Source organism: Pogoniulus pusillus, chromosome 21, assembly GCF_015220805.1.
Source record: "Pogoniulus pusillus isolate bPogPus1 chromosome 21, bPogPus1.pri, whole genome shotgun sequence".
NCBI classification, from domain to species: Eukaryota; Metazoa; Chordata; class Aves; order Piciformes; family Lybiidae; genus Pogoniulus; species Pogoniulus pusillus.
Window position 1 is genome coordinate 11527098 of NC_087284.1, and position 25047 is coordinate 11552144.

Genomic DNA, 25047 nt, shown 5'->3' on the forward strand with positions numbered 1-25047 from the left:
AGACTGGATGAGGCACTTAGTGCCATGGTTTAGTTAATTAGAATGTGCTGGATGATAGGTAGGACTCAAGGATCTTGAAGGTCTTTTCCAACCTGGTTAATTCTGTGATTATAGACCACCAAAAGATATTTGGACTGATGATGAAAGCTTTTATGTCTTGAAGTTTACAGAATTAAGAATTACAACACTCTGTGTTTTGGTATATTCAAAATGCAGCAGCCTGCATCCTTACAGGTACCAAACTAGCTTTACTTTCTTGATTGCATTTACATGCACTTAGTGCCAGTTCAGTCTTAGTCACTTTTCCAGTCTTTATATTTGGACAGTAGAATTGTACCTACAGATAAAGGGTTATTTCTCTGGCACATCCACATTATTAGATGAAGGAAGCTACACTAACTGACAGCAAAATGAATGCCTGAGTCTCCATAATATATAGCTGGAAGGAAAACAAGACAGAGGAGAGAGGGAAACCTGCTTGAAGGAGAGATTGGGCCTTCTGTGGTCAGCCTAGTCCTGGCATTAATCTAGGAACTCTCAAAAGCCCAAGGACACAAACTTCCCTGCTGAGTTCTCATCTCTGTTGTTTCAGGTTACCTTCTTTAGAAATGGTGTTCTGCTTAGCAGAGCACTAAACAGCAAAACGCAGAGCAAAAGTCATCCTAAGGCTGGTGATGAAATGGATGCTTTGAAGTTCAGCGTGTCAGAGATGGCTCATGTCAAAATGTGACATTTCAATAGAGTCCACTAAAAGCAAGTGTGTGCACAGGTGTGTGTACCTATTCAGTATTTTCATTTCATAAAAATTTAAGTTTTTTCCAAAGTCTGCTCTCCAGAACTGATCAACTTCCTTTCCCTCATCATAAAAACAAAATCACTTTTTGGCAAGATTCTCTTTACCCAATTCACAGGTCTATTTAAAAGTCTGCTTTCAAAAGTTTTATTTTTCTATCCAGTTTGTCAGCAGCTAATGAACAGTGCAAAGCATTCACCACTGAAGCATGTGTTGGAGCAGCACTGGACTCACTGGGAACTGATTACTAAACCACAGTGTCCTTTTAAACTACGGTACTGGAAAACGGAATAGAATAACAACACTACAGCATCCTGGGATGTGCCTCTGTCCCTATGGATTTGCTAAGGGAGACCTGGGACCCCTCAAACTACCACACAGAGATCACTAAAGCTCTCGGAAGCCACCGAGGATTGTTTCTAAGCTCTGTTAAAATCCCAGAATCACAGAACAAGGAGGTTGCGGGGGACCACTGGACATCCCCTAGTCCAACTCCCCTGCTAAAGCAGGGTCACCTATAGCAGATTTCCCAGGATCATATCCAGGCAGGGTTTGCACTTTCTCAGAAAGAGACTCCAGGATAATTTTAGGCAGCTTGGCCCAGCACTCCATCCTCATAGGAAAGATTTTTTTCCTTTATGCTTAGGTGGACCTTCCTGTGTTCCAGTCTGTGCCCACCATCCCTTATCCTGTTACTGAGCACCACTGGAAAAGGCCTGGTGCCATCTTCTTGACATTCACCCTTTAGATATTGATAAGCATTTATAAGATCCCCTCAGTCTTAGAATCAGAGAATGGTTTAGGTTGGAAGTGATCTCAAAGACATCCAGTTCCAACCTCCTGCCATAGGCAGGGACACCTCTCACTAGAACAGGTCATGCAAGGCCTCATCCAACCTGGCCTTGAACACCTCCAGGGAGGGAGCATCCACAGCCTCCCTGGGCAACCTGTTCCAGTGTTTCACCACCCTCACTACAAAGAATTTCTTCCTGGCATCTAGTATAAATCTCCCCTCTTGCAGTTCAAACCCATTACCCCTTATCCTGTCATTACAAGACCATGTAAATAGTCCCTCCCAAGCCTTCCTGTAGGTCCCCTTCAGATACTGGAAGGCCACTACAAGGTCTTCTTGAAGCCTTCTCTTCTCCAGGCTGCAAAGCCCCAACTCACATAGCCTGTCCTCATTGCAGAGATGCTTCAGCCCTCTGAGCATCTTTGTGGCCCTCCTCTGGACTCACTCCGACAGTTTGAAGTCCTTCTTGTGTTGGGGGCTCCAGAACTGCACACAGTACTCCAGATGGGGTCTAATGAGAAGGGAGAATCCCCTTCCTTGCCCTGCTGGCCACGCTTCACTTGATGCAGCCCAGCACATGGTTGCTGTCTGGACTGCACATGCACACTGCCAACTCATGTCATTAACCCAGACCCTCAGGTCCTTTTCCTCACAGCTGTTCTCAGCAGTTCACCACCCAGCCTGTATCTGTGCTTGAGATTGTGCTGACCCAGGTGCAGGATCTTACACTTGGCCTTGCTGAATTTCATGAGATTGTACTGGGCCCACCTCTCCAGCCTGTCCAGGTCCCTCTGGATGGCATCTCTTTCTCTAGCAAGTCGACTGTGCCACAGACCTTGACGTCATCTGCAAACCTGCTGAGGGTGCACTCAATTCCTCTGTCCATATCACTGGCAAAGATGTTAAACAGTACTGGTCTCAGCACTGACCCCTGAGGGATGCCACTTGTCACTGGTCTCCAAGTGGACATTATGCCATTGATCACAACTCTCTGCAAGCAATCAGCCAATTCCTTATCTAGCAGTGCTCCACGTATCAAATCCATGTTTTCCAGTTTGGTGACTAGGATGTCATGTGGGGCAGAGTCAAATGCCTTACTCAGATGCAGGTAGATGTTGTCAGTTGCCCTTCTCTTGTCCACTGTTGCTGCGACTTCTTCATAAAAAGCTGCTAAATTTGTCAGGCATGATTTGCCCTTGGTGAAAGGCAAATCATCTCCAGGCTGAACAGCCTTAGGTCTCAGGGACTGTCCTGGTGAGACAGAGATACTCCAGAAAGATGCTCCCTAATCCTCACTCCCATGTGTTAGCCTATGACCAAATGAGGTATCATTACTATCACCTCAGTGGTGTTTTAATGAAAGAGATCCTCAGACCTTTACCATGTGCTTAATGACAGAGAGAAATTAAAAAGCTGATTAAAACTTCAATCTTTTATGCTCTGTTTGTTTTGTTACGAGAGAGTCTAAAAGCTCTCAGGATGGTTACAGGGCTGTCATGCGCATAGGGAAAAAGTGATGTTGCCACAAAGAGCTGACAATTAAAGATGAAAAGGAAAAGGTGAAAATGAGAATGCAGGAAGCACTGACAGCATCGTTTATAGGTGTTTGGTTTGTTAAGACTGCTAAGATAGCCAAGCTATGGAGTTTTTTGCTCGAGAAAGCAAAGGAGAGCATTGTAAGGATGGATGAAAATCAGGACAATGAGGCAGAAATTTTTTAAGGGGTAGACTGGTGAAAGAAGGAAACTTCTTGCTTGATAATCTTACAGTGTAGTAATGAAAGAAGCTGTATGTTTGAAGGAAACATGCTAGTCAAGTGTCTGTTATTCCGGGTACCTAAGTACAATCTTAAATTGATTATTGTTCTGCAGAGCAATAGAAGTAGGTATGAGTGAAGCACTGCCTCACACTTGTCTCAACAAGAGTTACACAGAAGTTTGCAAAAGTCTGTCATCAAATTGCCACTCCATCCTGCACAGTCCTCCTGCTTGAGCCTGGGACTATTAAAGCATTCCCTTTAAAAGGAATGGCATTTTGCCTATTACAATGCCAGCAGTGCATCAGGCTAGGTAAATACTTCCTAGTTCTTAACGTGATATTTAATTCCCATTTCACAGTCTATAATTTAGGTATTAATCCTTGACTCATCCTTGACATTCTGCTTTACACCTACAAGTAGTTGGTGCACAGTGTGTTTTGGAATTTAGCAAAATTAGATATACTGCACTTTGCCAGAGAATGACTAGAGGGAAAAAAGTACTTTTTTCCTAAGCTGGCTGAGTAAAAAGTGCACTTCTTCATCTTTAGCAAGTCTGTCTGTGTCAGGGCAGCTATTTCAGCACTTCATAAGGGGTCTACATCTGATGGAGATGAACAAATGGTGCAGGGTGGAGAAACACTTTAAATCTATCACCTACATTTGCATTGCATACTTTTCTATGTGTGTGCATCTCTGTGTGTGTATGTATGTATAGAAGCAATATGCTGCAAATGTCTCAGATGGGAACACTTTCTCTATTTCATGCATGATCTCTCCGCTGTATCCATTTCCTACAGTTGTGCCTCTTCGATTTTTTTACTTGAATCTGTATTTCAGAATGGTCCTGTAATTAGGGTGACAATTTGTGTGCCAAAGCCAGAATGGTAATCATAGAATCATACAACAGTCTGGGTTGGAAGGGACTTCTCAAGGTCATCTCATCCAACTCCTTCTGCAGTTAGCAGGGACATCCTTAACTAGATTAAGTTGCCCTGTCAAGCCTCACCTTGAGTATCTCCAGGGATAGGTCCCCAACCGCCTCTCTGGGCAACCTGTTCCAGTGTTCCTCCACCCTCATGGTAAAGAACCTGTTCCTAACATCCAATCTAAATCTACTCTGCTCTAGTTTGAAGCCATTTTTGCTGCAGAGGTGCTCCAACCCCCTGATCATTTTTGCAGCCCTCTTCTGGACCCTCTCCCTCCACTCCATGTCCTTTCTGTGTTGAGGGCTTCAAACCCAGTTGCAGTACTCCAGGTGAGGTCTCACCAGAGCAGTGTAAAGTGGTAGAATCACCTCTCTTGATCTGCTGGCAACACATCTTTACATCTTTTGAAGCAGCCCAGGATGCGATTGACCCGGAGGAAATAATGCACTCTGCTGTTTATGCTCCTTGCATCACTTGTTGTCTATTTTTCACTTGCCAAGGTTTTGCTTTTATCCTGCTTGGAGTATTCATCAGCCAACCCAATCTGAATATACATTGCTGTGATTGCTCTTTAAGAAATTATCATACTTGAGGGTGGGGTGGGGCAACTGGGGAGAGCGTCCTTCCACCATGGTTGTCTGTCATCTCTGAGCTCTTCTATCATTTCTCTTTGGAATCAGCTGCTCAGCCTCAGCCTCACCATTGCCCTGCCCTATCTTTAGTTGGTGAATGTGACTCACAGGAACAAATCAGTGGTGGCAACAGAGCTCCTCAGAGAGAAAAATGGTGAGAAGTTTGGGACTAGACGACAGGAATTTATCCATCACAGAAATATGTATGAGTTGTAAGAGTAGAGAAGTTGTGAACATGAAAATGAAAGAATGTCTTACTGGAACAGTAATGACAAAGAGTTTTGGTTGGGATTGGGGGTTTGGAGGGTTTTTTACACCAGTAATGACACTATCTGGCTCTGTAACAATTTTCCAAACAACTGGCAAGTCCAATGGTTTATTAAATACATTAATTAAACAACATCCTTCCTTGAGGTGACAAGACATAGCAAAAACCCTTTGCAGAGGGCAGGCAGGGCTTGAAGAGCAGAATGCTTGAGGGGATTAGACAAGTACTTTATTTTGAGCACCTCAAATATATTCTTTGTTATGAAGAAAATGGTAAACTGTGTTCTCCAAAGGTTCTCACATTTCAGAATATAAGGGTAGCCTCCTAGTTACTTACCAAGGACTATAATTGTCCCATCAGCAAAGTCACTGAATACATAATCTCCATGTGACACATTCTAGTTACACCATCTTGCTCAATTATTCACGATATGAAAAGGAGGGGGAAAAAAAAGGTGTGTGTGTGTGGGGGGAGGTGGAAGAGAAATTTGCTGCAGAGAAATTGGGAGATTTTTAAGAAAAGAAATTATAATCCCAGGGGTGCTCTAAGACTAGAAAGGCCTCCCAGGGAGGTTGTGCTGTGTTTCAAAGGAGGTTTTAAAGTGTAGGTTAGAGACATGTCAGTGAAAAATCAGCTTGGTGAGGTTAATTTTGCCTCGGTGCAAAGAGACTTGATAATTTCTTGAGGTCCGACTCTGTCCTGTACTTCCGTGAATCTCTTCTGCTGCTGTTCGCTGTCCTTTGTACTGATCCATCCCACTATGCTGTTTGTCATTTAGACTGCAACTCTGCATTAAGCACAACCTTCAAAGACTTTTTCCTTCTCCAGTAATCCTTTTTCCTGGAGAGCACACTATGTCTCTCTCCTATTACATGGAAACCATTTGTGTGCTCCAGTCCTCACCTCCTCAGGTTTTTATGATTGTTTCCAGCAAATTGCATTTTCTCCCAGGCTCCAGGCAGTGAGAGGGAAATTACAGCCTACCAGTGAAAGTTCACGTAACTAAAAAATGTTAATGTCTCCCAATGTGTGCTATTCACAGGGGGTGAAACCCTGGGCTTGCAGGAGATGGGTGTAAAACACAGATGGATTTCAGTAGAGCCAGCATTTGGCAAGAGAAGCCTGTTACATACAATGACTGCTGCTATAGATACTGTCCAGCTAGGCCTTTGCTTAGGGACACTTTTAGTTACACATCCTATCACATATCTAAATCAAGTACAGCACGCTTCCCCTTGTTTTTTGAGCCAGACAACTCATACTCATTAGTTATTAGACTAACTGAAGCCTCTCTGTTAGCTGCAGATGTTGAGCCACCACAGGAACAAATCAATTTGGGCCTAAAGGGGCAAAAACACAACACTCTTGGAGTGCTGATTGCTGCAGGCTCTTCATAGAAACATTGGGGAAAGCAAGGCAGGATTATTCTGAAGTAACCCCTTGGGTAGCTGGGTTTTTTTGGCTGCTGACGAGCTTCCCAACTGAAGTCCCTCCTCAGATGTAAGAACCTGGAGCAGGAGGTGCAAGTTGTAGCCCATTTCAAGCTCCAGTTGTCCCCCTTGTCCAGCCCTGATGAGAAAACTCCTGTTGGATCGTTTTGTAGCAAGTTGTTCACAGAACTCTCACAAAGTGTGCTTCATCAGTGCTGGGCCCAGTCCTGTTCAATATCTTTATTGATTAGCTGGACCGGGAGATCGAGTCCAGCATCAGTAAGTTTGCAGATGACACCAAGCTAGGAGCAGGTGTTGATCTGCTGGAGGGTAGGAGAGTGCTGCAGAGAGACCTTGCCAAGCTGGATGGGTGGGCAGAGGCCAATGGGATGAGATTTAACAAGGCCAAGTGCAGAGTTCTACACTGTGGCCACAACAACCCCAAGAAGCACTACTGGCTGTGGACTGAGTGGCTGGAGAGCAGTCAGGAAGAAAGAGACCTGGGGCTACTGGTAAATAGTAGCTGAACATGAGCCAGTAGTGTGCCCAGGTGGCCAGGAGAGCCAATGGCATCCTGGCCTGGATCAGGAACAGTGTGGCCAGTAGGACAAGGGAGGTTATTCTTCCCCTGTACTCAGCACTGGTCAGGCCACACCTTGAGTGCTGTGTCCATTTCTGGGCTCCTCAATTCAAGAGAGATGTTGAGATACTGGAATGTGTCCAGAGAAGGGCGACAAAGCTGGTGAGGGTCCTGGAACACAGCCCTGTGAGGAGAGGCTGAGGGAGCTGGGGGTGTTTAGCCTGGAGAAGAGGAGGCTCGGGGGGGACCTCATTGCTGTCTACAACTACTTGAAGGGAGGCTGTAGCCAGGTGAGGATCAGTCTCTTCTGCCAGGCAACCAGCAACAGAACAAGGGAACACAGTCTCATGTTGTGCCAGGGGAGGTCTAGGCTGGATGTTAGGAGGAAGTTCTTGCCAGAGAGAGTGATTGGCATTGGAATGGGCTGCCCAGGGAGGTGGTGGAGTTGCTGTCCCTGGAGGTGTTCAAGTCTAGATGAGGCACTTAGTGCCATGGTCTATTTGATTGGACAGGCTGATAGGTTGGACTGGATGATCTTGGAAGTCTCTTCCAACCTGGTTGATTCCATGATTCTATGTTTGCTTCAGCAGGCATAAGGAAGAAGGTGGTGAGATACTGGTGCAGGTTACTCAGAGATGTTAGGAGGCCACAGATATTTGCCAATGATCTCTGCCTGTTTGAGGACTAGCACAAGGAAGGTGCAAGCAAGATGCATGCTTGTACTTAGTAATGCTTTTTACTAAGCTTTTTCTGAAATAGGTACAGGTAACAGACGTAAAGAACAGAGAAAAGCAAGGCAGATGATCTGGACAGCCAAATAATAACTTGGTGTTCTCTGCTACAGAAGCCTCAGGACACTGAGCTGTAAGCAATGACTACATTTCTCCCTTCAGAAAAGCAGATTAAAAACCCTCAACAAACACACCACAAACCCATAAGACTTTCATCTTTTCATTATTTTATTTTAATATTTTAAGCTCCCTGTTCAATCTGACTTTAAGTAACTTCTACAGCTACAAGGGGCTAGGCAGAGGAAGGATTTCTAGAGACTGCTTGATAGCTTTTAAAGTTCTTTCTATGACAGAGACTGCTGATTGTAGCCAGCAATTGTATTAAACACTGTCACTGCTGCCGGTTTAATCATCGATGCCCAATTTCTCCTATCCACCTTTTCTCTTCCGAGGGCATTGTTAGTTTTCAGTACTTGGCATTCCAAGACTTACAAATATGACCGTTCAGACAAGATATTTTTGGCCTTTGCTAATTTCCTCAACTGCTTTTTTTTCAAACTCAGTGTTTTTTAATTGGTCACTTGAGCTTTTTTTTTTGCTTTGCAGTGACGTTGAACCTCTGATGCATGTCACTTCAGAAACCTTTTCCAAACATTGTAGGCGTCACGGAGCAATTTTAGCATAAAAAGAAGAGTATAACTAGAGATGGCGGGGGAGCAAATTACATTTTGTATATATAGTATTAAATGCTTCCATTAGTTGCCATAGGGATGGGCAGAAGTTGGTCTGAAATGACAGCTTTTCTGATGCTTGATGTGTTTAAAAAGAAAACATTGGGGGGGGGGGGGGGGGGGGGGGGGAGAGGAGGGTTTTTATTGTTATTATTACCCTGGGAGTCTTTAATAGGGGAGGGGGAAATATTAAAGCCATATTTCATAAAAAAAAATGTAGCTGGGTTACATTAACAGAGCAGGCATCACCTTCACCTCCTGCAGTGACATTGACCTCAACAAAACATCTTTGTAGCTTCAGGGCTTAATTCCACAGCTGCTCTGAGATTCACGTTTCCTTCTGTCACGCAACACGGGAGCTATCACCACAATCCCTCCTCCTGAGCAGTACTTGTAAATCTGCTGCAGTAGTAACCCCAGGAAAAAAACATGTCCTGCAATTACTGATGTGCACCACCCCAGTTACAACACAACTGGTGAGCACTGCTTGTCAGACTGAGCTTTTCTGTGTGCTCACTTTTACATTCACTTGGCTTGAATATCAACAGAATCATAGAATCGTGTGGAAGAGAACTGGCTGGAAGAGACATTAAAGAGCAAGAGTGTTGAGTCAACAGTAAACCATGTCCTTCAGCACCACATCTAGACATTTTTGAAATCCCTTCAGGGATGGTGAGTCCACCACTTCCCTGGGCAAGCCTGTTCCAATACCTGATAACCCCTTCTGTGAAAAGATTTTCAAATAGCCAATGTGAACCTGCCCCAGCACAACTTGGGGCCACTTCCTCTTGTCCTGTCATTTGCTGCATGTGAGAAGAGACTGACATCCACCTTCCTCCAACCTTCTTTCAGGTAGTTGTAGAGTGTGATGATGTCCCCCCTCAGTCTCCTCTGAAGATTAAACAACCCCAGATCCCTTAACCATTCTTTATAAGATTTGTGTCCAAGGCCCTAAAACAACTTAGTTGCTCTTCTCTGGACATGTTCCAGTACCCCAACGTCCTTCATGTAGTGAGGATCCCACCACTGAATAAAGTACTTAAGGTGTGGCCTCACCAGTGCTGAGCAGAGGGGGACAATCATATCTCTAGACCTGCTGGCCACACTATTCCTGATGCAAGCCAGGATGCCATTGGGCCTCTTGGCCACCTGAGCATTCTGCTGGCTCATGTTCGGCCAACTGTGAATCAACCTGTAACTTTGTATGGGATTGTGGTGACACAGGCGCAGTGCTTGACACTTGACCTTGTTGACTCTCACACTGTTGGTCTCAGCCCATTTATCCAGATGTCTCTGGATCCTTCCTGCCATCCAGCACATCAGCACACACACCCAGCTTGGTGGTGTCTGCAGACTTACTGAGGATGTACTCAGACTTCTCATCTAAATCAGTGATAAAGAAGTTAAACAGAACTGGCCCCAGTACTGATCCCTCGGGAACACCATTTGTAACTGGCTGCCAACTGGGTTTGAATGGAGTTAACATTCACCACAACTCTTTGGGCCCAGCCATTCAGCCAGTTTTTCATCCAACAAAGTGTGTGCCTCTCCAAGCCATGAGCAGTTAATTTCTCCAGAAACTGTGCTGCAGACTTTACTAAAGCCCAGGTAGATAACATTTCGTTTCCCCCATCCACCAGACAGGTCCTCTTCTCGTAAAAGAAGACCAGACTGGTTAAGCAAGAGTTGCCCTTTATAAGCCCTCACTGACTGGGACAAATCATTGTCCTGTCCCATGAGTGACGCATGATATCCCTCACAATGTTCTGCCCCATGACTCCCTGGCACAGAGGTCAGGCTGACAGGCTTGTAGTTTCCTGGATCCTTCTTCTGGCCCTTCTTGTAGATGGGCATCATATTTGCCAACCTTGTTCATCAGAAGGTTTTGTGTTCTGATTTGCAGTGTTTCTGAAGGTAGTCCATAAGAGAAGGATCTGCCCCACAGGGAACGTAATGGAGGCAGTTACTGAGTCTAATTAAAGTTGCAAGGTTTCTCATTGACTTTTAGTGAGGTTTTAAATGAACACCTGTGAAATTAAAAAAAAAACAAACAACAAAAATCTGTCCTCCAGGCTGTGCCACAGATGCCTTTTTTCTTCATCTTCCTGGAAACAAAGCTTTATTAAAATTAATTTTCAGCCTTGGGGGGCACTGCACCAGCACTGAGTGTTCTTTTGAGAAGACCACCCATAGACTGTGAAATGTCATTTGTCAGGGCAATTCTTTGCAGTCTGCCTGATCATGCTGTTCTGTCAGTTTATGGGGATACACCTCATTAATGTGACTGTAGTGCCTCTAATAATTAGTGAAACTTGGGAAACAAAATTAATGCATTCTTTTTCTTCTCAATGGGGTTGACTGAAAATAAGTGCAATAAAGTACTGGACCTGTCCTTGGTTTATGTTGTGTTTTAGAAACCATCTCCAGCCTGGTGTAGTTAAAAGACTTGATGTTCTGTCAGGCTGGAGAAATGGAAGAAGTGCACCTGCATTAGCAGTTGCATGGTGGAATGCAAATTTGGTGTTAGACCTACAGGTTCCTTCTGAAGAGGTTTTGTTCAAAGGCAAGCAGGAATTCTTTGAAATCATGAACAACACAAAAAGTTTGAAGGAGTCTCCTGAGCCTGCAGTGCATGGTGAAAAAAGAGAAGGATGTGGGCAGAATGCAGGCATGTCTGAGGAGACAGGAGAACTAGCATAGCCCCCATCATGCTAATGGAACACTTCGCTGCAATACATATTACTCTTTTAGGCCATGCTTTTGCTACCAGGCAGAAGTAACCTGACAGCTCTACAGTCTCACCATCATTAAGAAAGAATAAGGTTCTTCTGGCTTGTTAACTGGCTTGTCATTTTTGACATTGCATAGGCTTGCATTATGCAGAATCAAGCCCTTCAATAAAGCAGGGAGAGTACAGCATTGTGTAGTGGCATACAGTCGCTTACACCAAATGCACAAACATATCCAGCTTGTGGACATAAAACATTTGGGTCTAAACCAAGTTGGAGGCAGGTGCAAATTTTGGAGTAACCCCAGTGGTGAGGTAGAGCAATATGTGTTCAGGAATACTCAACATATCTGAATGGTTTTGTCAAGTACATTGAACTGTTTTATTACAAGTTCTATAAATATCTCCACCAGAAAAAATGTGGCTCCTCAGTAGCTCCAGAGCAACACAGAGTAGGGAACAAGACAAGTGGAATTTTTTTTTCTGAAGCTCATGTTGTTGATTTGTCTTCCTAGGGATGTTAATCATAAAAGCCATAGGCCAAACACTGAAAACAATATCAGAAGTCGATGCATTTTTGGAAGATAACATATTGTAGGAAGAGGAAAGGAGACTGATTTTTAATGTAAATTACTCAGAGACTGGCATTCATATGCATTATTTATCTCTGCATGCACAGTGCCCTATGAATATTAAATCTCATCACGTTATTTGAGGGCTACACCTTGTAACTTCATTAATACTCCACAGTTATTAAGCCTTTGCCTTACACAGAGCCAGTTGGCAAGAAGTCATTTGATTTTGTTCTAACCAGATTGCATTCCTAGATGTAATCACGTTACTGTAACCATGTCCAGCTGCTCAGAACTGCTTATCCTGTTTAAACCAGCAACCAACTGAACCAAGACTCAGGGGAGATCCACAATCAGTGCCATTTCTCAATGGCCATGAGGAGACTGTAAGCACACACTTGATTATTGTTTCCCTGTGCTGCTTTTCCTTTTCTTTTAATGAAAGCTAAGACTGAGATCACTGTGTTAGCATAAATTAGAGGCACTGCCTCCGATATCTTTGGCTAATCTCAATGTCCTTTGTATAAAGGAGAGCCTAAGTTCTGGTGACTGCTCAGTTCCAGGAAAGAACACAGGAGATCATTTGGTTTGTTCCCAGCTGCCCCTTTGAATCCTTTTAAAATTCCTTTGCTAGACCTCCTTGGGAAGTGAGTAGAAGCTGAAAGGGAAGCCTCCACCTCCACAACTGCTGTGTACTGGTGGGGCAATAAAGGAAGGCTTACCCAAAGGAGTTTCACCTGCTTCCCTTGACACAGAGAGCTCAATGTTTCTCTGCATCCACCAACTCACCCATGGGAATGAATTCAAGGAAGTTCCACTTCCATTCCTGCATAGTTATAGGGAAAAAAAGTATCTGGTCATGTAATTGAGGAGGATGACAAAGGTGGTCTATTAATGCAGAAGAATTTCTGCCTGTATAAGGACTAAAGAATTAGGCTTTAACATACATGCTCTCCCAAAATCTCTCTTCTCTAATATGTTTATCATCTAATTATGACTTCAACCTCTCCACCCTCAAATGAAGGCGTACCAAACTGCCATATATCATCTTAGAATAGATATTTTTCTATGCAGGGTAGCTAACCTTTGTTCTTCATGACAGCACTGTTAAGATTTTCTCAACCTGCAACTTCTTGAACTTCTTGTTCATGACACCAGGATGCTGGAGGTTCCTCCTTTCGTGCTCTTCTCTTCTGCACTGGAACACACACAGTTTGTGCTTTGGAGCTAAATAACAAGACTGTGACCCTGATGCTATGAAAGCCTAAACCATACCAGGACTGCATTCAGTGCTTCTGGATACTGGTAATTTTTATAGCAGAAGCATTAAAAATAAATACCTCTGCACAGGGAATTCCTCTTCTTCTGGACTAGTCTCTTAAAATCTCTAAGTGGTTTCAGCCTAGGGAACCCCAAGAGGGAACTGTACAGAACTGTAGACACTTCTGAAAGCATTGGTATTAGTCTCTAGCACTCTAAAGCATCTGTAACCTTCACTTCAATATTTTGCTGGTTTATTGCATGTTGTGTGCATCATAATATTTGTCTTGCATTACAGGAAAGAAATAGAGAATGTATTTGTGTCCTAATTTTGTTGGCTAATCCTCGCTTTCTCATATATCTAAGCACAAGGCTAATAATTATAATTTCAAAAAACCCCAATCTTCATAGTTAAAGAGCTTAAACTTTTATGTTCTTCCTTTATTCTGAACGTATCCCTCAGGAAACAACTCTCTGTAATAATCACCTTGCCTACACTTCTTCAGTCACACATTACATTCTCTCTCCCACTTTCTTTCAGGTTAATATTAGTGTTTGTCAGCAGCAGACTTCTTTTTTTCTTTTTTTTTCCCAAGGCTGAGTCATTACAGTAACAGTTATGTTCTCAATAGAGTTCAGGGTAGGAAAAAAGCCCCAGCCCTATGCCTACATATATCTGACTGTTAGAAACCCAGAAGGCTACTTGCTCCTTTGAAATGCCAAGTGTTCAATTACTTTACTCCTGAGGGTTTGGGGGTTTTAAAATTATTTTAATCTGAGAAAAAGTCAAATGTGATGCCGTAGGTTACTTAATCTCATGATGAGGAATGCTGGCTTCAGATTCTTCCAAAGCGTGACCGGTTTTCCCCCAAGTATTTCTTTAGCAGAGCTTGGTTGGTTTTATGGTCCTAGCTCAGTCTAGTCCTCCATGGGTGCCTGTATAGCTTATAAAACCACTGCAGCCATTATCCTTAACAGACATCTCTGCTGATAAGAGGTTCAGTCTTCCAGGCCGATCCTCTACGCAGAGGTTTTGCAAGTTTGGCTTCAGGGCTTTATAGAGCACAAGGAAGTGTTTAGAGAGCTGGAGAACATCGTTTCTGTTCCGGCAGCTGCTGCCCTTCCCGGTCCTACCCCCTGAAGTGCCCAGTTCTTTGGATACCAAGCCAGAGTACACATCTCAGTGCACTGGGCCTTTGCTCAAGAGCTGTGCAAAAGTTTCCAAGGGAGCCTCAAGGTTATGTGAAGCCTGATTCAGGGTTCATAACTAATCCAAACCAGATCTATTTCACCTGGATGTGTCTTCTAGGCATAGAATCATAGAATGGTTTAGGTTGGAAGAGACCTTTAAAGGCCATCTAGTCCATCTAGTGAGCAAGGACATCTTCAACTAGATTAGGCTGCTCAGAGCCCCATATAGGCTTTTCAACTGAACTGGAGGTAACAGATTTCATAGAATCACAGAATGTCAGGGGCTGGAAGGGACCTCGAAAGATCATCCAGTTCAATCCCCCTGCCAGAGCACGATGACCTAGAGGAGATGACACTGGAATGCATCCAGCCAGTTCTTGGATATCTCCAGAGAGGGAGACTCCACAACTTCCCTGGGCAGCCTGTTCCAGCTCTATGTCACCTTCACAGTGAAAAAAATTCTCCTCAGGTACACACAAGACCTCCTATGCCTCAGGGAGATTTCCCTGAGGGTAAAGCTCCCCTTGACTGTGGGTCAAAACTGAGTCCACACCACCAACATAAAGACTTTGTAACCAGGCAGGCAAGCATTTCCTCATGGTGATGAATGCCACAGAAGCATATAAATATAAAGGTACTGTTATCTTTCTTCTTGTTAAGTACCTTCTTGTCAGACAGAGCTCTTAGCAGCTGTCAGAACTGCTGTACTGTTAACTTAAAGTGAACTATGAATCCCTGAGATGGGTGAAGGTGTCAAGATGTATGATCTTACAATGGTCAGTAGAGAGGCTGATGATGATTTCAGTGACTACACTTGCCAGTCATGATGGAAGATGACAATGGAGACTGGAAAGTTGATGCTAAAGAGGATCAGAAGGACACACCAAAGGTTAAAGGACAGGTGCTATAAAACATTCTCCAGCATTCAGGATTGTGTCATGTCCAGTTCTGGACTCCCTAGTTCAGGAGAGACAGGGAGAAGGACTCCAATGGACTGCACCAAAGATGAATAGGGGACTGCAGCATCATTCCTACGAGGAGGGGCTAAAAGACCTGGGGCTGTTTAGCCTGGAAAAGGGAAGACTGAGAGGGCATCTTATCGATGTTTATCTGTATCTAAAGGGTGAAGGTCAAGAGGATGTGGATAGGCTCTTTACAAGACATGGGGCAGTGGGTACAAACTAGAACACAGGAGGTTTCACTTGAAGAAAAAGGCTTTGAGGGTGACAGAACACTGGAAGATGCTGCCCAGGGAGAATGTGGAGTCTCCTTCTCTGCAGACTTTCAAAAGCTACCTAAATTTGCAGGTGATCCTGTACAACCTGATCTGGGTGACCCTGGTTTAGTCCTAGTTGGACTAAGTGATCTTCAGAGGTCCCTTCCAATACCTACCATTCTGTGCTTTCATTCAGCCTCCTTCTGACTGGGAGATCCAGTGCCCCTGTTGAAGACTGAAGTATTCCCTACTGCTTGCAAACAAGCAAACATAATCCTTGGATTGAGTGAGGTATAGTGTCCTCAGTTTTAACTTCTTTGTCTTTGTGTTGTCAGCCTTTCTTCCTTTTCCCTATTTTTCTGATGAAAAATGGGACAAGGGGCAATGATATAAACTACAGCATAGGAAGTTCCACCTCAACATGAGGAAGAACCTCTTTACTGTAAGGGTCACAGAGCACTGGAACAGGCTGCCCAGAGAGGTTGTGGAGTCTCCTTCTTTGGAGACTTTTAAGACCCACTTGGATGCATTCCTGTGTGACCTGCACTAGGTTATATGGTCCTACTCTGCCACAGAGGTTGGACTTGATGATGTCACATCCTGTGATTCTGTGAAAGTCAGCTGGTCTAAACAGGCAACTGGACCCTGGTCCATAAGATAACTGATCCAATAATTATGAGAGGACAGCTTGGAGGAACCTATTGTTTAGTAGTCGTCATGGCAAATGCAATCTCTCCAAAATGCAAAGAAGGCACTTTGCTGTTTTCTTGTTGTTCCTTTTTGCTTTGTGTTTGGCAATGAAAAGGCTTGTCACATCTCAGAAAGCAGGAGCACAGTTTGCATAACATGGATCCACCACTAAGATGGCACTGTGAGATGCCTACTTGATCCATCAACATTTAGTGGGGTGACACTGCAAGAACAGCCACCCCAGATTTTAGTTTGCAAAGCTCATCCCTTGTCTTTCATACTGCCTGGGTGCTTTGAAGAAGCATGTAAGAAATCTTAAGACTGGAAATCCATGGAGTTGTCTGCTCACAGGGACTCCTACTTTCTAACCTGTACTCTGAGAGATTCTTGGGTTTCTTATTAAAAGCTGACAAAAAATCCTGTGCTACTTGATCTAGAGTCTTCTCGTACTGAAATGAAAATCTAACCTTTCAGAATTCAGAGTTTTGAGCACCAGTAATGGCTGGTGGCAGTGGATTCCAGAGGGCTTCTACACCTGGCCTTTTGAGCAGAGTATCTGTAAACACAGGAAGAATAAGCCAGATTTCTCCCTGACACTTCTCTTGGCCAGAACTTGAGAGCCTAAATTTGTCAAAGGATCACTTTATCACCACCCTCTTCGATTTCTAATTCTCTTCCAAAATCAGACTTTGGGGAATTACACCAAGACCTGCTGGAAGAAGCAGGGTCCTGACTCTCTTGTGAGGGATCCTTGTGCAACTTAATAGCGTGGCCTGTGTTTGCCCGGTCTCATCAGGATTCCAAATAATGTGCAGGTCTGATAACACTAAACTAGATGAAATGGAAGCCACCAAGAGATAACTGGGCTGTATTTCAGTTTATGAACTATCCCAGCCCACTTTCAAACTCAAGAAAGGCAAAACAGAACTGGAAAAGATCTCAGCAGAGCCATTCTGCTTTCACGGTCCATGTGTCTGCACATCATGGCATGACAGTGTGCTATTTGATTTATGTTTTTACAGATGCTTTGACTGAGCAGTTTGTTGCAATATGCTGCTAAATGGAGGAAAAATCAGAAACTGCATCAGACAAACACTCTGTATTTCATTCTAGAAAATAGCTGACAATTATAATTACTCACCATGTTTCTGGCTCAGAATAAAAGTGGCATTGCACAAAAAAAAACCAACCCAAAACCAAAACCATGCTGAACATTCATCGTGATTAGAAAATGTTCCATACCTTGGAGTGCAGTGGAGACATAAGAATAATTTTAAATGCAAATTAAAGTGTGGGGGTAGCAAAGAGAACAGATAAAAGACAGTAAAACAAAGCCCTTCACTTTCCTCAAATTAGCAGGCTAATGTAGTATAAGAAAAAAAAAAAAGCAGCTCCGATCTGTGCTAAGAGCTTTCATTTCATCATAATATAAAACAGCAGATCCGTCACCTTTCTCTACTCAGTACTCTTGATTTTGAGGTTGAAGTGAAAATTAGAAGCTGTTCATTCTGGCTCACAGGCTGGCTTGCATTTGCTTAGTCTCATTCCATGACAGTAGGATGGGAAGAGGTCAGTAACACTGGTAAGTACTTCTTCTCTCCTGCATCTGATGTTATTTATTTATTTTAAACCCCTTCCCCAGTGCTTTGGCTTTGCAGCAATCTGTATTTCCTGGCTACATCGTGTGTTTTGTGAAAGGCTGTGTCTTAAGCAGAAAGGCAATGATTCCTTGAGAACGCTTGTATCGGATGTGAGAGCTCCTTTGAGAAGGAATTAATTACTTAAAGGAGGAATTCTGTAATAGAAAAGGTTTCTGGATGATCTGTATATTTCTCAGCATCACTAAGGGACATTTTGTGTGTTGTTTTTTCTGTTTGCCTTGTCCAACAAGCAGTAAGCAGATAAGAAATTAATCTCTTCAAGATGGTATTTGCATTATATTCACAGCAAAACATGTAGCAATCTCATTACCCTTGTGGTAAATGATGGAGAAAGTAGGTGTTTTACCTACTGAAAGCAAATGATGAGAGAAAACACAACAGCATGGTTAATCATTATGAAACACTTAAAATATCTCTAGAATATCAGATGTAACAAGGAAGATCAGAGTGAAAAACAAATTCTTAAGGAAACTTGATGTAGATTTTTTTTCCCCTTTTTTCTTTTCCTTGGGAAAGTTTTTATCAAATCAAATGCAGGGGCTTAATTTTTCAGTATGAAGGGTGAGGGGGAGTGGGGGAGATGATCATAGTGTCACCTCCTGTTGCTAAGTAACAACATCTCCTGGCCATTTTTATCTGATAAAGGAAGTCCAGCTGACGTTATGCATTATTCATCAGAGTTCCAATCAAACAATCAAAATTGTTTGCTTACACTGGGGACATTTAGTAAGATCAAAGGAACCCCTCCTTGAAACTACTGGAGCTTACACCACTGCCAGGAAGCTCCTGACACTCTGCAGTAAGTATCCTTTCTGGGTCGGGAGTGGTACAGCAAAGTGAATTGCTGAGGGATTTAAAAAGTTTTCTCATCAAGATAGCTTCTGGATTATAGAAAGTGCTGCATGTTGATTGATGAAATTCAAACTGAAGGCAAAAGGGGAAGCTCTGGAGTCCTGCTTTGCTGATTTTTGTCAATATAATTAAAGGAACTGCTTGAATCAAGGGTCAGACTCCCTGCCCCAAACCTTCCTGGCTGGTTTGCACGAAAAAGGACTAGAGGTATTTTTGTCTGTCTGTCTTAAACGCTGTGCAGAGCTGTTTGCTTGCTTATGACTACATGCTGTAGCTAACTCAGGTGTGCAGGAGAGAATCAGACTGTGTATTCTCTGCAAATCCAGGGTTTTATGTGAGTTGTGTGGAGCAGGAGAAAATGCAAAAGGTAGCGAGAAGGCTGGATAAGGGTCATGACAATGTGGATAATCCCAGAAACTTTGCTCGGCAGAGGCAGACCTGATTTGGTGCACGCCTTGGAGAGTTGTAATCCAGGGTCGAGACAGATCCGAGCTTCGGGAGAATGCCGAAAATATAAACCTCAGATAAGAAGCAGGGCTAGGAGTAGTTCTTAATGATTACTCTTATCACACAGTTTAAACAGGTGGTGGGATATTGTGTTGCTACTTCTGGTCCGTAAGAGGGGAGAGAGAAGGCAAAGTCGGCTAGTGATCATTCCGGTGGAATGAAATACCCAGAACAGTGTGTCCTTCTCTCTAGTGCAATGCTTTAGAGCAAACAGCACAAACGCTGGCTGTGAATTCTATCATTCTACCTACTTGGAGGTGCTGGTCGTGGATCTCATAAAAGAAAGTCTCTGTCCCAGGCTTCTCTGATCATCTTTTTGAGAGCAATCTAGGAGGCAGGTGAATCTAAGTAGGTATTGTAAGAAATGGAGACTGTGGCTAGAACAAAGGTGATTGTACAAGGACGGTACCAGCAATCTTGCTAAAACTTCAGTAGGACTTCTCTTTTATGTCTTCAGACAACAATTTAAACCGAACACTCTAAAATAGATAAGGATACTTATGAAGTTCTATGAATAGTGATTTGAAAATGCATTGACCCTAATATGCCAAATGAAGTGCTTTGGTAACTGCCTACACAATTCTTCCCACAAAGAAACTCGGCAGCTCTTTTGTGCCTGACATGTCTGTTATTTTTCCCAGGAACCTGACTGATCGTCCCTACCGGAGCATTATACACAAAGTCCCTTCAAAATGGACTACTTTTTGGATGTTGAGTCTGCTCAAAGACTGTTTTACAGTCAAGGAGCTCAAGGTAAGAAACTCTGCTGCTGACTCAGAAAATGACAATTTTGACTGTACAGTTAAGACATAAAAGATGTACAGGGCCATAAAGATGTACAGGGCCAGCCATGGCCCAGCCCTTCTGAGTGACCTACTGAAGTGTCCAAAGGCCGTAGGGAAAGGCTTTCAAAGTGCATAAGTGCATGGGGTGTAAAAGGGATTACAAAAGTGATGACAGGGTTGATCTATCCTGTCAGAGGACAAGGAAAAGCTATGAGAGCTGTCAGGTGCCCAGCAGGAGCAATTGAAACTGCAGAGGTCCAGTGTTGTAGAACCCAAATGGATGAGTCAAAGGGCACAGCAATGGCCTGCTGCTTGCTGTGTGTGTCCTGTGGTGTCCTTCCTCTTCCTCATTGTTTATTGATGCTCTCAGGATCATAAGGTGATACTATTCAGTGCTGCAGGAATAACTGATTTGGGAAAGCCCCTGAAGCAGGCCAATACACTGCATGCCAAGCCCAGGCTCTCGTTGGTCTGCATCCTTCACTGTAAAATGCTGGGCTCCACCTGGCAGCATTGCGAAAGGGAGAAAACAATGAAGCCTCTTCACTTTAAAGTAGTTGAGACTTGTTCACGCCATAGATGATATTTTTGGTGAAGTCAGCTCACATTTTTCTCACCACCTCTATTTTTGGAGAAAACTTGCAATTTCAGAGAGAAGGGGTGGTTTGTTCCTTAAACTTTAAACACCACATGAAACTGAAGAAAACTGTAAGAACCAAGCAGCTCTAACTGGCCCTTTCTGGCTTTTCATGCTGTCTGTTTTCTGAAGAGGCAATACAGCTTTTTTCCACCATTAATTTTTCATTAGTTAGTTCCTACCCAAATTTGAGGTGTGGCCAACAGAGTTCTGCCTTCCCTCTGGAGGCTACTCTTCCAGAGCAAGACCTAATCCACCCTTGATATGCCACTGTCACAGGGGTCAGCACCACCTTTAATGTTTGGCTCGGCTGAGCTGCTGGTGCCTAACACATGCTGCATTGCCTTCACTACTGTGACACATTTTCATCTATACAAGTCACAACACAGCCTTCTGTATCGGACACCAGAAGTAAATGCTAAGCACCTAAAAATCAGGACCAAAAAAAAGATAATCAGCTGAGGGCAACAATTGATTTTTTCTGTTGGTTTTTTTTTTCTCAACCCCAAAAATGCAATGAACACTGAGCACTGTTACAGAAATAACATTAAAATAAGTTCTTTGATATTCCTGTGAGAACAAAACTCCTCTGCTTTGGAGGAAACTAAAGTTTGGGAATCTACAAGCTATTGTAGCAATTTATCACCAGCATCACTGTGCACTGCAAGGTACAGATTGCACAAGAGACAGCATATGTATTCATGTAAGGAAAGTCTATTATAGTAATGTGCACAAGGTGATTGGTAAGGTTTGCACAAGCAACCTCCTCTGGAGGTGTTTCCAAGGAGGTATGGGAAAGTATCATTATCTTATCCATACATGGAGAAATGACATTGTTAGCACATACAGCAATGCTTGTATTGATTAATTAGATGAAAGGCTGAAATTTTAACCTTAGCACCTGATTGATTCTCCATTTTAATGCATTTATTTTGGTTTTTTTTAATGCAAAACGAGGAAAAAACTCCATCATGCAGAACTGTGTCCCTTGACACAAAAGCCGTCATGTCATAAGGGCTTCTATTCCTTGGCCCGAACAAGTAGGAACCAGCACTGAGACTTGGGGAGCTTTTGTGTCCCTGTTTGTGAATATTTTATGACAGACACCAGTGATATGCTTCCACTGTGCACCACAGCACAGCACAGAGGCTCTCAAACCCTCATTACCACCACAACTGGGAATAGTACATTGATATGAGCCACACTGCAATTCTGCTCTGTCCCCTTCAACTTTCCACCTTCACATCTGTTACCTCACACACTTGTGAGACCTCTTTTTCAAATTCTCATACTCTCTTCACCTCTCTGTTTGAAGTCAGCTGCTTTCCAGCAGGCTGGGTGTGAGTAGGGAAATGGCTCTGAGCACAGAAGTGACAATGCTTCTGCTCTACATTCTCAAATGTTGAAACACAGAAGCCTTGTGGTAACAAGAGAGATGCCTGAGGAAGAGGATGGATGGACAACCCTACTAGCAATAGGTGTGAGAAACAAAATGTGGCCTGTACAGAGAGAAGTGTCAGGAGGTTTTTACTGTCTGAGGTAGCAGTGAACATCTGCGAGGTGATCTGGATAGCCTCAGCAGGCCAAAAGACAAACTCTGGAAGAGTTTTGTCATCAAGGTTTCCCATAGAAATGCAAATGTAGAAATTCCTTTCCTTTGAGGGTGACAGAGCACTAGAACAGACTGCCCAAAGAGATTGTGGAGTCTTCTTCTCTGGAGACTTGCAAAACCCACCTGGACAAGATGTTAGCAGAGGAGGTGGACTTGATGATCTCCAGAGGTCTTTTACAACCCCCCACTATGCTGGAATTCTGTGTAGTTCTTTATCACCATCCTTAGCCTCAAACCCCTTGATGGTAGCATCCCCTTCCTCTGAGCTATCTTACCCCCTGTATACCACAAGGAACTCAACCCTATCAAGCATGCATCGATGCTGCCTGTACAGATCTGAGAAATCCATTTTTGTGCCAAATTTAAAGCTGTCTTCCACAGAACATTTCTACATGAGATAATGGCATCATTTCTCCAAACATAGAAAAACTAACATATTTCTTTCCTTATCTGCCTTCTGAGAAGCAGCTAAACTGTGTTAACTAGAACTTTCCAAAAAGGAAGGAAAAATAAAAGACAGTGAATATGAGGGACCCATCAGCCATAAGCAGATTAGCTCCAGTAGCTAGTTTGGAACCAAATTAAAGGTCTGCAAGAAAGTATTGTCACCAGATCTACCTAATGGGATCAAAAGTCACTATCTGATGCTAATATATTATGATGCTATCAGCAAATCAAGCTATCAAACAGCACATGTCTATGCATGAAAACTGCATTATGACACAACAGAGTGGAAGGTGTCTACAGTATCCTGGCATTTAGTTAAAACCAATGTCAGAACACATAGAGGCTGTTACTCATTTAGTTATATTATCAATTATTGCATTCCAAAATACTGTTTACAGACCTTGAACGGGGGGATTGTGACCCACTTACATTTTCTGTGAGATTTGAAGATTTCTGCCTTTTCATTCTTTGATGCTTCGGATCAAGAAAGAAAAACAACTCCTCCTTCTCAATGTTTTCATATTAATGATATGACAATGTTACAAACGGCAGCTGTGAAGCACTTGTTCTCATCTGTACCCACTCCTTGTGGGTGGAAGAGAAGGAACAAGACCGCAAAATTCTGGGAAGGAACTGGAGAACTTTGATGGCATTGATAGCAGATGATATCGAATCCCAGCTGACCTCAGGTCTTATGTAGCTGCAGGCAGATTGCTCTGACCTCAGCAGAAGGAATGAAACAAGATTTGGGCCCACAGCAAGTAACCTGGTCTCTATTTCTTGCTGCCTGCACTAATGCCAACATCTTATCCCTCCTCCCACAGAAAGCTGCAGAACTGCCTTTGCTGCTGTATGGTAGGAGGAGAGAGGTGTTACCTTATCAGTTGCCTCCTTTCCCATCCTCTCCTTCTGCAGAGGCAGCCATCACCTCACTCCTGTGGGCGGAGTGCAGAACAGAGGATGTTTGGCCATTCAGGCTGCATCTGCTGTTCAAACTGCTGTTCCCTGTTTCCTCCAAGGAAAGTGAAGCAGAATGGATGGAAAAGTCACAAAAGCTGGATCTGGCAGTAGGATTATCTAGATTTAGAAAACTTGGTAAATGAAGCCAGCTGGCTGCAGTCTTCAGATACAAGCCAGATAAAGATACAAGCCAGAAATATCCTAAGCCCTACAGCTCTCCCTGACTGTCTCTTCTGTGACCGTATGTTGGGATCCAGGAGATGGGGGTTGTCCTTGCCAAATATGTAATGCCTGGAGACACATCTGCAAATCAAAAGCAAGAATGAAGGGCCTGTGATCCTCTGGATCCAGCCTCTTGTTCTAGGAAAGTCCAAGCATGGAGCTGGACTTGAATTTTCAAACTTTACCCTTTGAAGGGTGTGGAAGATACTTGTCACTCTTGAATGTAAATGTAGTCTCAAAACCAATCTACCATGGTTTGCAGTTATGAGGGCTGAAAGGACATAATGGGGCCTGGAATAGGATTCAACCCATTTACCTCTTAGGTGTCTTCAGTGAAGAATTTTCCACCTAAGACTTCTGACTAACCTGAAATGTATCAGTTGAAAGAAGCAGTCATTTTAAGAGCAGCAGTCACCTAATCTTAGACATCTTTCTTGGGATAATGTAAATCTGGTCTTATTCTCTCTACTTATTATTGACTTGGATGAAGGATGCCTGTGCTAATGGCATTTGTTTACATAGAGGAATCACATGTTGCAGGTGAGATAGGGCCTAATTCTGCAAAAGGAGGAACTTGCCCAAAACAGGTCAAGTTGTAATGCAAAGCTGCAAATGTGCAGATTCTGTCTCAGATGTAGCCTGCTTTGGAGAGACGTCAGCTTTGATCTCGGAAGTTCTACTTGAAAGGAGTGATGCTCTGGGGTATGCAAAGAAAGATCTCACATTTGACAGAGCTGAGCAGGCTGGTGCTGAGAAGCAGAAGCAAGCTGCTCCGTAAGGGAAAGTGAACCAAGAGTCAGCAAGACAGACAGAGGCAACAGCCTTGTCTGCGAGAGTCAAAGCACTGCAGTGCACCAGTAGGGCAGTTCTGGTGATGGTCACTAGGTTCAACCAAGAGTACAGATCATCAGATAAGACCACAGTGATGAAGCAGGTATCAGGCCAAGCAGCATGTCAAGTCAGTAGTCTGGATGTGGAACGCTAAGGAACACAGCCAGCCACAGGCAGAATCACAGCCTCACTCGGCAAACGCACAGCATCCTCAGTGCTGAGATTGCTCCCAA

The 25047-nt window shown here is 43.5% G+C and overlaps 1 protein-coding gene across 6 annotated transcripts in view; it reads left to right on the forward strand.

Moving 5' to 3' along the window:
* The window catches only part of PHACTR1 (phosphatase and actin regulator 1), a 450233-nt gene that overhangs the window by 80818 nt on the left and 344368 nt on the right, over positions 1-25047 (forward strand). For 2 of the 6 annotated variants that reach the window (XM_064160941.1, XM_064160945.1), the window contains one exon: positions 19962-20073. In XM_064160941.1, the coding sequence (XP_064017011.1) occupies positions 20013-20073 (61 nt within the window). In that variant the 5' untranslated portion in view covers positions 19962-20012. The other 4 variants (XM_064160939.1, XM_064160943.1, XM_064160940.1 and 1 more) reach the window with 4 other exon arrangements.